This window comes from Oncorhynchus keta, unplaced genomic scaffold, assembly GCF_023373465.1.
Source record: "Oncorhynchus keta strain PuntledgeMale-10-30-2019 unplaced genomic scaffold, Oket_V2 Un_contig_23749_pilon_pilon, whole genome shotgun sequence".
NCBI lineage: Eukaryota > Metazoa > Chordata > Actinopteri > Salmoniformes > Salmonidae > Oncorhynchus > Oncorhynchus keta.
The window spans coordinates 1-13,128 of record NW_026283554.1 but is presented as its reverse complement, the minus strand read 5'-3'; the positions used below and the strand labels follow the sequence as shown (position 1 = coordinate 13,128).

Here is a 13,128-nt window from a genome sequence, read left to right as displayed (position 1 = left end):
TGCAGATGTCTGTATTTCCTGCATGAGGATCTCTGTTTGCGTCCCAAATGCCAACCCATTTCCTATATAGTGTACACAGGGCTCTGGTCTAAAGCAGTGCACTGTATAGTGAATAGGGTGCCATTGGCCATAGGGCTCTTGTCTAAAGTAGTTTACTATTTCAAGGCTATAACCTACAATGAAACACATTATGAAGCATTTGCGAGTGGGACACAATAGGCTGGTAGGGACTTAAAGCTCTCAGCATTTAAATAACATTTGGTTGTATTAAATCATTATAGTCTATAAGTTGTGACTTATTTAGAATTAAATACAAATTAAAAGAAAAATTCCTTATTAGGCTCAGTCTACAGTGCCTTTAAATTCATTTTTAGAAACATGAGTTTGGCCAGTCTGTGGCTTCATGCTCAAGCAATGGTTTCTGGAGATCCGGCCAGCAGAGGAGACTATCCTCTCTACACTGGCAGGGCCAATGGGGATGATAAACACCCCAGGCTGGGCAGAGATAGTTTATTTATGTTTTCCATACAGTATGTAGGCCTGAAGGTTTTTAGGCTAAATAACCCAATCAAAACGGAAAGCTCCTTGAAAATGAAAATAAGCCAGGCCTATTGAGCCACAATCAATTACGACATATTGTATAAATAATAAACAAAAATGAATTAAACTTTTAAGAGATCAGATTTTTTGTAAATAAAAACGTTGCTACAATGACACAGTTATCTACACACCTCATTCCTTTCTGTTAGCACGTAGGAAGTATCCCATCATGCTTTTGGGATACGTGTCTTTTCAGATTCCACAATGAATCTTTAGTTGTGGACACTTGTCACGTCGGCATGAAGGATCGAGAGACAGGCGCAGGAATGCGTAAGAGTTTTCTAAAATGAAGCCTAAATGACGGCGTGCCGTGTAAAGGCACGGGGACGAAGACCAAACAAACACGTAACAAAACACAGGGTGGAAACCCAAAACAAAAGAGTGAGGAGCACCTCGAATAAATAACACGCGCACAATGATGAACACACAGGACGAGACACGTAATCATCTGTGCAATCCACAAGGGCACGAAAGACAAAACACACAGCACAGGCACTCACACACACCAACAGACATAGTAACAATAATCGACCGCCCAATGGAAACCAAAGGGCACATACAATGGGGCAAAAAAGTATTTAGTCAGCCACCAATTGTGCAAGTTCTCCCACTTAAAAAGATGAGAGAGGCCTGTAATTTTCATCATAGGTACACTTCAACCTTGTGAAGACTTGCAGAAAATGTTTGACCTCTGTCATTGCCAACAAAGGGTATATAACAAAGTATTGAGATAAACTTTTGTTATTGACCAAATACTTATTTTCCACCATAATTTGCAAATAAATTCATAAAAAATCCTATAGTGTTATTTTCTGGATTTTTTTTCTAATTTTGTCTGTCATAGTGTACCTATGATGAAAATTACAGGCCTCTCTCATCTTTTTAAGTGGGAGAACTTGCACAATTGGTGGCTGACTAAATACTTTTTTGCCCCACTGTATATACCAATACAATCAGTGGGAATAGGGGCCAGGTGTGCGTAATGAAAGTTCTGGAGGGATCAGTGACAACACTACATTACCTCACTCCCTCTCTTGGTCCTCCTCATCTGTGTAAGTCACCTTGATTTCACACCTGTGTGTTTACCAGTTTCTTTATGAACATATTTAGTGAACTCCATGACAGTAGCTAAAGCAAGGGGCTATAGGTAGCAGCACGCAAATGCATGCTGGGCCGGACATGCCCTGAGCTGGTGAACTGAGCGCTACTGGAGCGGTAATGGAGCGGAGGAGAAGAGCTCTGCACACCAGTCAAATTGGGCACGCTCCGCTCCTCATTCCAGCTCCGCTCCTCATTCCAGCTCCGCTCCTCATTCCAGCTCCGCTCCTCATTCCAGCTCCGCTCCTCATTCCAGCTCCGCTCCTCATTCCAGCTCCGCTCCTCATTCCAGCTCCACTCCGCTCCTCATTCCAGCTCCGCTCCTCACTCCAGCTCCACTCCACTCCTCTCTCCAGCTCCACTTCAGCTCCACTCCACTCCTCTCTCCAGCTCCACTTCAGCTCCACTCCTCACTCCAGCTCCACTCCACTCCTCTCTCCAGCTCCACTTCAGCTCCACTCCACTCCTCTCTCCAGGTCCACTCCAGCTCCACTCCTCATTCCAGCTCCGCTCCTCATTCCAGCTCCGCTCCTCATTCCAGCTCCGCTCCTCATTCCAGCTCCGCTCCTCATTCCAGCTCCGCTCCTCACTCCAGCTCCACTCCACTCCTCTCTCCAGCTCCACTTCAGCTCCGCTCCTCATTCCAGCTCCGCTCCTCACTCCAGCTCCACTCCACTCCTCTCTCCAGCTCAACTTCAGCTCCACTCCTCACTCCAGCGCCACTCCACTCCTCTCTCCAGCTCCACTTCAGCTCCACTCCTCACTCCAGCTCCACTCCTCTCTCCAGCTCCACTCCACTCCTCTCTCCAGCTCCACTTCAGCTCCACTCCTCACTCCAGCTCCACTCCAGCTCCACTCCTCTCTCCAGCTCCGCTCCTCACTCCACTCCTCTCTCCAGCTCCACTCCTGTCTCCAGCTCCACTCCACTCACATCCTCTGACTCAATGATACAACAGTCACTACACTACCTCCACCCATACCATCTAACATGTTAGGCCTGGTTGAATCATCTGAAAGAAATTTTATAATATCTGTACATTACAATTCTACCTGTGATTACAAAAGTACAATGATTCATGTTTTGCTTCAGTTTGAGATTAAGAATCAGTGGTAGACTTTGCAAGTGCATGAAGAGGTCAACTGTACAAAAGTCATATGCCTGCTTGTTGAAACTATATTTTCAGTTCCTGTTGATGCTATGTTCCAGTCTTACTTCTGCTAGTACATGATAGCAAATAGGAGGAAGAAGGATTGGGATAATAATAATAACCTGAACTCCGCCTAGCAGAAACATCTTATGTATTAGCAACTATTATTTATGAGTTTATGTTGTATTAAAGTTAAGGGGCAACACGATCTTGAGAACTGAGTGTCTTGTTTGTAAATTGCTGTAAGTGTAAACTCCGGGTCTCAATCCTTATTAAACAAACTAACCTCTGATCAAAGAAGTTTCCTGTGGTCACTTGTATAAACATAGGGCTGAATTCCCTTACAGATCCAACAGTCACTACCTCCACCCATACCATCTAACATGTTAGGCCTGGTTGAATGATACAACACTACCTCCACCCATACCATCTAACATGTTAGGCCTGGTTGAATGATACAACACTACCTCCACCCATACCATCTAACATGTTAGGCCTGGTTGAATGATACAACACTACCTCCACCCATACCATCTAACATGTTAGGCCTGGTTGAATGATACAACACTACCTCCACCCATACCATCTAACATGTTAGGCCTGGTTGAATGATACAACAGTCACTATCTCCACCCATACCATCTAACATGTTAGGCCTGGTTGAATGATACAACAGTCACTATCTCCACCCATACCATCTAACATGTTAGGCCTGGTTGAATGATACAACACTACCTCCACCCATACCATCTAACATGTTAGGCCTGGTTGAATGATACAACACTACCTCCACCCATACCATCTAACATGTTAGGCCTGGTTGAATGTTACAACACTACCTCCACCCATACCATCTAACATGTTAGGCCTGGTTGAATGATACAACACTACCTCCACCCATACCATCTAACATGTTAGGCCTGGTTGAATGATACAACACTACCTCCACCCATATCATCTAACATGTTAGGCCTGGTTGAATGATACAACACTACCTCCACCCATACCATCTAACATGTTAGGCCTGGTTGAATGATACAACACTACCTCCACCCATACCATCTAACATGTTAGGCCTGGTTGAATGATACAACACTACCTCCACCCATACCATCTAACATGTTAGGCCTGGTTGAATGTTACAACACTACCTCCACCCATACCATCTAACATGTTAGGCCTGGTTGAATGTTACAACACTACCTCCACCCATACCATCTAACATGTTAGGCCTGGTTGAATGATACAACACTACCTCCACCCATACCATCTAACATGTTAGGCCTGGTTGAGTGATACAACACTACCTCCACCCATACCATCTAACATGTTAGGCCTGGTTGAATGATACAACACTACCTCCACCCATACCATCTAACATGTTAGGCCTGGTTGAATGTTACAACACTACCTCCACCCATACCATCTAACATGTTAGGCCTGGTTGAGTGATACAACACTACCTCCACCCATACCATCTAACATGTTAGGCCTGGTTGAATGATACAACACTACCTCCACCCATACCATCTAACATGTTAGGCCTGGTTGAATGATACAACACTACCTCCACCCATACCATCTAACATGTTAGGCCTGGTTGAATGATACAACACTACCTCCACCCATACCATCTAACATGTTAGGCCTGGTTGAGTGATACAACACTACCTCCACCCATACCATCTAACATGTTAGGCCTGGTTGAATGATACAACACTACCTCCACCCATACCATCTAACATGTTAGGCCTGGTTGAATGATACAACACTACCTCCACCCATACCATCTAACATGTTAGGCCTGGTTGAATGATACAACACTACCTCCACCCATACCATCTAACATGTTAGGCCTGGTTGAATGATACAACACTACCTCCACCCATACCATCTAACATGTTAGGCCTGGTTGAATGATACAACAGTCACTATCTCCACCCATACCATCTAACATGTTAGGCCTGGTTGAATGATACAACAGTCACTATCTCCACCCATACCATCTAACATGTTAGGCCTGGTTGAATGATACAACACTACCTCCACCCATACCATCTAACATGTTAGGCCTGGTTGAATGATACAACAGTCACTATCTCCACCCATACCATCTAACATGTTAGGCCTGGTTGAATGATACAACACTACCTCCACCCATACCATCTAACATGTTAGGCCTGGTTGAATGATACAACACTACCTCCACCCATACCATCTAACATGTTAGGCCTGGTTGAATGATACAACACTATCTCCACCCATACCATCTAACATGTTAGGCCTGGTTGAATGATACAACAGTCACTATCTCCACCCATACCATCTAACATGTTAGGCCTGGTTGAATGATACAACAGTCACTATCTCCACCCATACCATCTAACATGTTAGGCCTGGTTGAATGATCCAAGAGTCCAAGTTAATCAGAATGATATATTCCAATTAGAGAAGGTAATAGAATGGAATAACATGTGATATAACATGAAACTGCCCGGTGACATCATCCAATCATTAAAACCCTGTGACTCATAACACAAAGGACAGAGAAATAAAAAGCCAGGCTATTGGATTAAAGTCTTCGGGTTATAATAAAAACCATTAGACAACATAAAAACAACAGGCTATCGGTGGGCACTAGTCCTGGGGGCTGCAACGGGCATTACACACTTTTGTTCCAGCCCAGCACTAAACCCAACTAGCTATAGCGAATCAAGGACACAGTTTCCCTCCAAGGCAACGTTGAAACATCTTTCAGTAGACGTCTCCTGTCCAACAACTCAGCCACCAGATGAGAGGAGCGACATCAGACAAACGACTGTTATTGAGCTTGTTGATTTATGGAAGACCACATCTGAAAATAACCTTGTACAGGAAACCAAACCACATTCCCAAATCACATTAACAAGAACAGGACCTCATTTAAGACCAGGACAGAGCATCCAGTCACTAAGGCTCTTGTGGAGAAGGTGAGTAGCTGAGAGGTGGAGGACAGAGGTCATTAATGTGTTAGTGTCACTAGGCTTTTCCACTATTACAGCAACCACATGGACAATTACAGAAATCAAATCAAATTGTATTGGTCACATGCGCCGAATACAACAGGTGTAGAATTCACAGTGAAATGCTTACTTACATAAACACCATAAAACACATTCCCAAAGTTACATGACCAAGGTTCCAGGTTGGCTTGGCCATTCCCAAAGTTACATGACCAAGGTTCCAGGTTGGCTTGGCTGTAGAAAAGGGAAACTGATATTTGCCCAAAAGTCCAGGCACAAATATTATAGTTGTATTTTATTTCCTACAGGAGTAGTTAACTGAAAGCTGTGAGCCTGTTTAGTTATATCACCACAATAGTAGAGGTTTTACTAGACCAGCTGTACTGAGGAAAGGTGAAAGCCAACCAGAACCCAGACAGAAAAGGTTTCACGCAGCACTTGTTGGTTAAATAAACATTTTATTATGCTTTTCAAAATGAGATAAGATAGTATTTCATATATGGGTAGTAAGCTGAATGCTCTGTGAACACAAAGTCACGTTTGCAGTCTGGCCCCAGACAGTGAAGGGTTAACACATTTCATGTCATAATACTAAGATAGTATTTCCTACAGGGGGGGAGGTTGCTGAATTGTGTGAGCTTTAAAATGTTAATGGAGAGCCGTTCAGAGCCCAGACATTCAAGAGTTTACACAGCGCTCCTTGTTCAGGCTGAACAGCATCATGCCATAGCACTTAGCACCACACTAGGTTTGGTGTAAGAGAGACCAATCAGAGCTGGGTTTGTCCCCCCGCCCTGGAATGTTATCAGCTAACTAACTCAATTACCTTCAGCACTTAGAGCTCTGTCACAAGATTAAGCTCTTCACAGTGCCAACTCAATCAAGCACTTTGGCGAGGGGGAATAATTTGATGTTCTATTTCATTGAGAGGAGGAATCGTTTGTTGTTCTCTTTCAAGCCCTGCAGGTCCTATAGTGATGAGGTGGGCAGCCCTACAGGTCCTATAGTGATGAGGTGGGCAGCCCTACAGGTACTATAGTGATGAGGTGGGTAGCCCTACAGGTACTATAGTGATGAGGTGGGCAGCCCTACAGGTCCTATAGTGATGAGGTGGGCAGCCCTACAGGTACTATAGTGATGAGGTGGGCAGCCCTACAGGTCCTATAGTGATGAGGTGGGCAGCCCAACAGGTCCTATAGCAATGATGAGATGGGCAGCCCTACAGGTCCTATAGTGATGAGGTGGGCAGCCCAACAGGTCCTATAGTGATGATGAGATGGGCAGCCCTACTGGTCCTATAGTGATGAGGTGGGCTGCCCTACATGTCCTATAGTGATGAGGTGGGCTGCCCTATAGGTCCTATAGTGATGAGGTGGGCTGCCCTATAGGTCCTATAGTGATGATGTGGGCAGCCCAACAGGTCCTATAGTGATGAGGTGGGCAGCCCTACAGGTCCTATAGTGATGAGGTGGGCAGCCCAACAGGTCCTATAGTGATGAGGTGGGCAGCCCTACATGTCCTATAGTGATGAGGTGGGCAGCCCTACAGGTCCTATAGTGATGAGGTGGGCAGGTCCTATAGTGATGAGGTGGGCAGCCCAACAGGTCCTATAGTGATGAGGTGGGCAGCCCTACAGGTCCTATAGTGATGAGGTGGGCAGCCCTACAGGTCCTATAGTGATGAGGTGGGCAGGTCCTATAGTGATGAGGTGGGCAGGTCCTATAGTGATGAGGTGGGCAGGTCCTATAGTGATGAGGTGGGCAGGTCCTATAGTGATGAGGTGGGCAGGTCCTATAGTGATGAGTTGGGCAGGTCCTATAGTGTTGAGGTGGGCAGGTCCTATAGTGATGAGGTGGGCAGGTCCTATAGTGATGAGTTGGGCAGGTCCTATAGTGTTGAGGTGGGCAGGTCCTATAGTGATGAGGTGGGCAGGTCCTATAGTGATGAGGTGGGCAGGTCCTATAGTGATGAGGTGGGCAGGTCCTATAGTGATGAGGTGGGCAGGTCCTATAGTGATGAGGTGGGCAGGTCCTATAGTGATGAGGTGGGCAGGTCCTATAGTGATGAGGTGGGCAGGTCCTATAGTGATGAGGTGGGCAGGTCCTATAGTGATGAGGTGGGCAGGTCCTATAGTGATGAGGTGGGCAGGTCCTATAGTGATGAGTTGGGCAGGTCCTATAGTGTTGAGGTGGGCAGGTCCTATAGTGATGAGGTGGGCAGGTCCTATAGTGATGAGGTGGGCAGGTCCTATAGTGATGAGGTGGGCAGGTCCTATAGTGATGAGGTGGGCAGGTCCTATAGTGATGAGGTGGGCAGGTCCTATAGTGATGAGGTGGGCAGGTCCTATAGTGATGAGGTGGGCAGGTCCTATAGTGATGAGGTGGGCAGGTCCTATAGTGATGAGGTGGGCAGCCCAACATACAGATCCAAAAGGGACTTTGTGGTTGTGGCAGTGAAACAACACACAACTGCACATTGTACATTGCAAACCACAATCTCAGAGGACAAAGGATAACGCCTCAATGGACACTGTTCTGTGCACACCCAGGACACGTGACTAGATAGTGTAGGGTAATGTAGTCTAGTGATAGTGTAGGGTAGACAGTGCATAGTGTAGTCTGCTTTAGACACAATGAGAGCAGGACTGTCATCAGGGAACATGGTTAGTCACAGTGACCTCAAGTCTACAACATCCGGTGTCAAAGTGGATCAGGCCAAAGTGACCATCTGGTCTCTTCAGCACTCAGCCTGTGTGTGTGAGTTAATGAGGTCAGAGGTCAACTCCTGAATGTCAAAGATCACATCAAAGCCTTTTCCAAGAACACAGGAGGGCGGTCTAGGGTTGTCCAATTCCCCTCCTGGAGTTTCACTCCAACCCTAAACACTTTATTTGACTAATTAGCTGCTGGCCAGGACCTTGATTAGCTACACCAGCTGTGGTACATCACTATCACAGAACCAGAGTTGTAGAACCCTGATCGAGACACTAAAGGAGCCCCACATACTAGATTTGGTTTGCTTCTAGCGGAACTTGGCTAGGTGAAGCGAACGTCTGTGCCTTGCATACTGCCTTTAAAAGACCTTGGCTTGTAATTCTGTAATATAAGACAACACCTCTCACCATAGGATGAACCTCACCCGGGACAGATTGAAGAAAGGTCCCAGTAACACTACTACTGCAGTACAGTACTGTTAGATACTGTAACGGCTCTCTTCTATCTCCTCCTCTGACGAAGAGGTAGAACAAGGATCGGACCAAAATGCAGCGTGATGATGATTCATGATATATTTTAATGAAGGAAACCTATACATACAGAAACTACAAAAATAACTAAATGAAATAACGAAAACCGAAACAGCCCTATCTGGTGCAAACACAAAGACAGGAACAATCACCCACGAAACATTCACAGAATATGGCTGCCTAAATATGGCTCCCAATCAGAGACAACGATAATCACCTGACTCTGATTGAGAACCGCCTCAGGCAGCCATAGACTACGTAGACACCCCACAAAACCCCAGGACAAAAAAACACACCACAATAACCCATGTCACACCCTGGCCTGACCAAATAAATAAAGAAAACACAAAATACTAAGACCAAGGCGTGACAGATACAGTGGTACTACTCACCATAGGATGAACCTCACCCAGGACAGATTGAAGAAAGGTCCCAGTAACACTACTACTGTAGTACAGTACTGTTAGATACAATCAGTTACAGTGGTACTACTCACCATAGGATGAGCCCAGTGATGACAGCGGTCCAGGAGACACAGCAGGAGTCAGGCCTCTTGGTCTCCTCCTCCTCCTTCCTGCAGCAGCACACACTGGTCAGGTAGACAGACAGCAGCAGGAGGCTCAGGACTAGTCCAGCAGCTGATATACAGGCTAGGAAGACCAGAGACTGGGGGAGGACGGGGAGGGAGGGAGGGGGAGGGAGGGAGGGAGGGGAGGGAGGGAGGGAGGGAGGGAGGGAGGGAGGGAGGGAGGGAGGGAGGGAGGGAGGGAGGGAGGGAGGGAGGGAGGGAGGGAGGGAGGGGAGGGAGAGAGATGAGCATGTTATAATACATTTATTATTGACTAATAACAGGAATAATACAACTTCCACACTGAGAGAACTTATTTGCAAAGCACCATTTCTTCAGACAACCAGCATTTATGATCATGTCTTGTCCTGAGGTGATACAAGCCCTGTGATTGGTTACTGTGTAGAGTGACCCCACTCTGACGGAAAGGAAGACACTGGAATCAAGTGAGTCTAATATGAAAAGATATACTGGGTCAAAAGTCACATTTGTTTCATCAGTCATCATCACTAGAAGGTCTCTGTGTGAAGCCAGAGATAGGGAGAGAGATAAGGGGAGGGAGAGATAGATGGGGGAGGGGAGAGAGACAGAGACAGAGTCAGAGAGACAGAGAGAGAGAGAGAGCTGGGGGGAGGGGGTGGCTCGCTGAATACACCCCAGGATCGTATTCAGTAGGGTACAAAGTATTAAAAATACAAAAATGAACATGAAGGTTTCTCATTGGACAAGTCTTGGTATTCCTTCTCTGTGTTATCAGTTTGGTGTTTAATGAACATGACCTGGTGTTGCTGGTTTAAGAGATACCTGGGGTCTAATGAATATGACCTGGTGTTGCTGGTTTAAGAGATACCTGGGGTCTAATGAATATGACCTGGTGTTGCTGGTTTAAGAGATACCTGGTGTTGCTGGTTTAAGAGATACCTGGGGTCTAATGAATATGACCTGGTGTTGCTGGTTTAAGAGATACCTGGGGTCTAATGAATATGACCTGGTGTTGCTGGTTTAAGAGATACCTGGTGTTGCTGGTTTAAGAGATACCTGGGGTCTAATGAATATGACCTGGTGTTGCTGGTTTAAGAGATACCTGGTGTTGCTGGTTTAAGAGATACCTGGGGTCTAATGAATTTGACCTGGTGTTGGTGGTTTATAAGATAACTGGTGTTGCTGGTTTAAGAGATACCTGGGGTCTATTGGACTAATACTATTAACATGTGTCATTCAACAGCAACTTATCCAAAGCAACTTACAGTCATGCTCATCAACATGCATCCATTTTACGTATGGGTGGCCCCGGGTCTCTGATCCACAACCCTGGTGGTGTAACACCACTCTCTACCATCTGACCCACAACCCTGGTGGTGTAACACCACTCTCTACCATCTGACCCACAACCCTGGTGGTGTAACACCACTCTCTACCATCTGACCCACAACCCTGGTGGTGTAACACCACTCTCTACCATCTGATCCACAACCCTGGTGGTGTAACACCACTCTCTACCATCTGATCCACAACCCTGGTGGTGTAAGCACCACTCTCTACCATCTGATCCACAACCCTGGTGGTGTAACACCACTCTCTACCATCTGATCCACAACCCTGGTGGTGTAACACCACTCTCTACCATCTGATCCACAACCCTGGTGGTGTAACCACCACTCTGACCCACAACCCTGGTGGTGTACACCACTCTCTACCATCTGATCCACAACCCTGGTGGTCTCTACCATCTGATCCAAACCCTGGTACCACTCTCTACCATCTGATCCACAACCCTGGTGGTGTAAGCACCACTCTCTACCATCTGATCCACAACCCTGGTGGTGTAAGCACCACTCTCTACCATCTGATCCACAACCCTGGTGGTGTAACACCACTCTCTACCATCTGATCCACAACCCTGGTGGTGTAACACCACTCTCTACCATCTGATCCACAACCCTGGTGGTGTAAGCACCACTCTCTACCATCTGATCCACAACCCTGGTGGTGTAAGCACCACTCTCTACCATCTGATCCACAACCCTGGTGGTGTAAGCACCACTCTCTACCATCTGATCCACAACCCTGGTGGTGTAACCATCTGATCCACAACCCTGGTGGTGTAACACCACTCTCTACCATCTGATCCACAACCCTGGTGGTGTAAGCACCACCCTCACCATCTGATACAACACCACTCTCTACCATCTGATCCACAACCCTGGTGGTGTAAGCACCACTCTCTACCATCTGATCCACAACCCTGGTGGTGTAAGCACCACTCTCTACCATCTGATCCACAACCCTGGTGGTGTAACACCACTCTCTACCATCTGATCCACAACCCTGGTGGTGTAACACCACTCTCTACCATCTGATCCACAACCCTGGTGGTGTAAGCACCACTCTCTACCATCTGATCCACAACCCTGGTGGTGTAAGCACCACTCCCACTCTACACCACTCTCTACCATCTGACCCACAACCCTGGTGACCCACAACCCTGGTGGTGTAAGCACCACTCTCTACCATCTGAAATCACCACAACCCTGGTGGTGTAAGCACCACTCTACCATCTGGTGACAAACCACTCTCCCATCTGACCACAACCCTGGTGGTGTAAGCACCACTCCTACCATCTGATCCACAACCCTGGTGGTGTAACACCACTCTACCATCTGACCCACAACCCTGGTGGTGTAACACCACTCTCTACCATCTGATCCACAACCCTGGTGGTGTAAGCACCACTCTCTACCATCTGATCCACAACCCTGGTGGTGTAAGCACCACTCTCTACCATCTGATCCACCCAGGAGGTCGGGTGTTAGTGGCGGAAACAGTACTGATCAGAGGCTGCTGGAGTTTCAGCTCAACGTTAGGTGACAAAGCCGCCTCCCTCCAAAACAGTCTTGTGATTCCCTGACTGAGGTTACCCTCAGAGCATGAATGATGGAGGGATAGCCAGGGTAGGAAAGGAGAGAGAGTGAGAGAGCGATGGAGCAAGCGAGAGAGAGAGCGAGAGAAATAGAGAGAAAGAGAGCGAGCAAGGGAGAGAGAAATGAGAGAGAGAGCGAGAGAGAGCGAGAGAGAGCGAGAGAGAGAGACAGAGAGAGAGAGCGAGAGAGAGGAGACAGAGAGGGTATAGAAAGCAGAACATGGGGGTCTACTGTAGCCATGTCTTTGTTTTTGAGATTAGGTACGCCGGAAGTTTGTACCTTTCATTTTGATGAAAGTGATCAAACATAGTGTACTACACAAGTACAACTACACACAGCCATTTACACAAGTAGATCTACACACAACCATTTACACAAGTAGATCTACACACAGCCATTTACACAAGTACAACTACACACACAGCCATTTACACAAGTACAACTACACACAGCCATTTACACAAGTACAACTACACACACAGCCATTTACACAAGTACAACTACACACAGCCATTTACACAAGTACAACTACACACAGCCATTTACA

General features: G+C 46.6%; 1 protein-coding gene across 1 annotated transcript in view; it reads right to left on the bottom strand.

Annotated features, from left to right (window-relative positions):
* Positions 1–9,758, bottom strand: part of LOC127921824 (protein tweety homolog 2-like) — a gene marked incomplete at its 5' end in the record, with an annotated part of 28,667 nt that extends 18,909 nt beyond the window's left edge. Inside the window, one exon of the mRNA XM_052505416.1 lies at positions 9,589–9,758. Coding sequence (XP_052361376.1) covers positions 9,589–9,758 — 170 coding nt within the window. The remainder of the gene's footprint in view (positions 1–9,588) is intronic.
* Between the last annotated feature and the right edge of the window lie 3,370 nt (positions 9,759–13,128).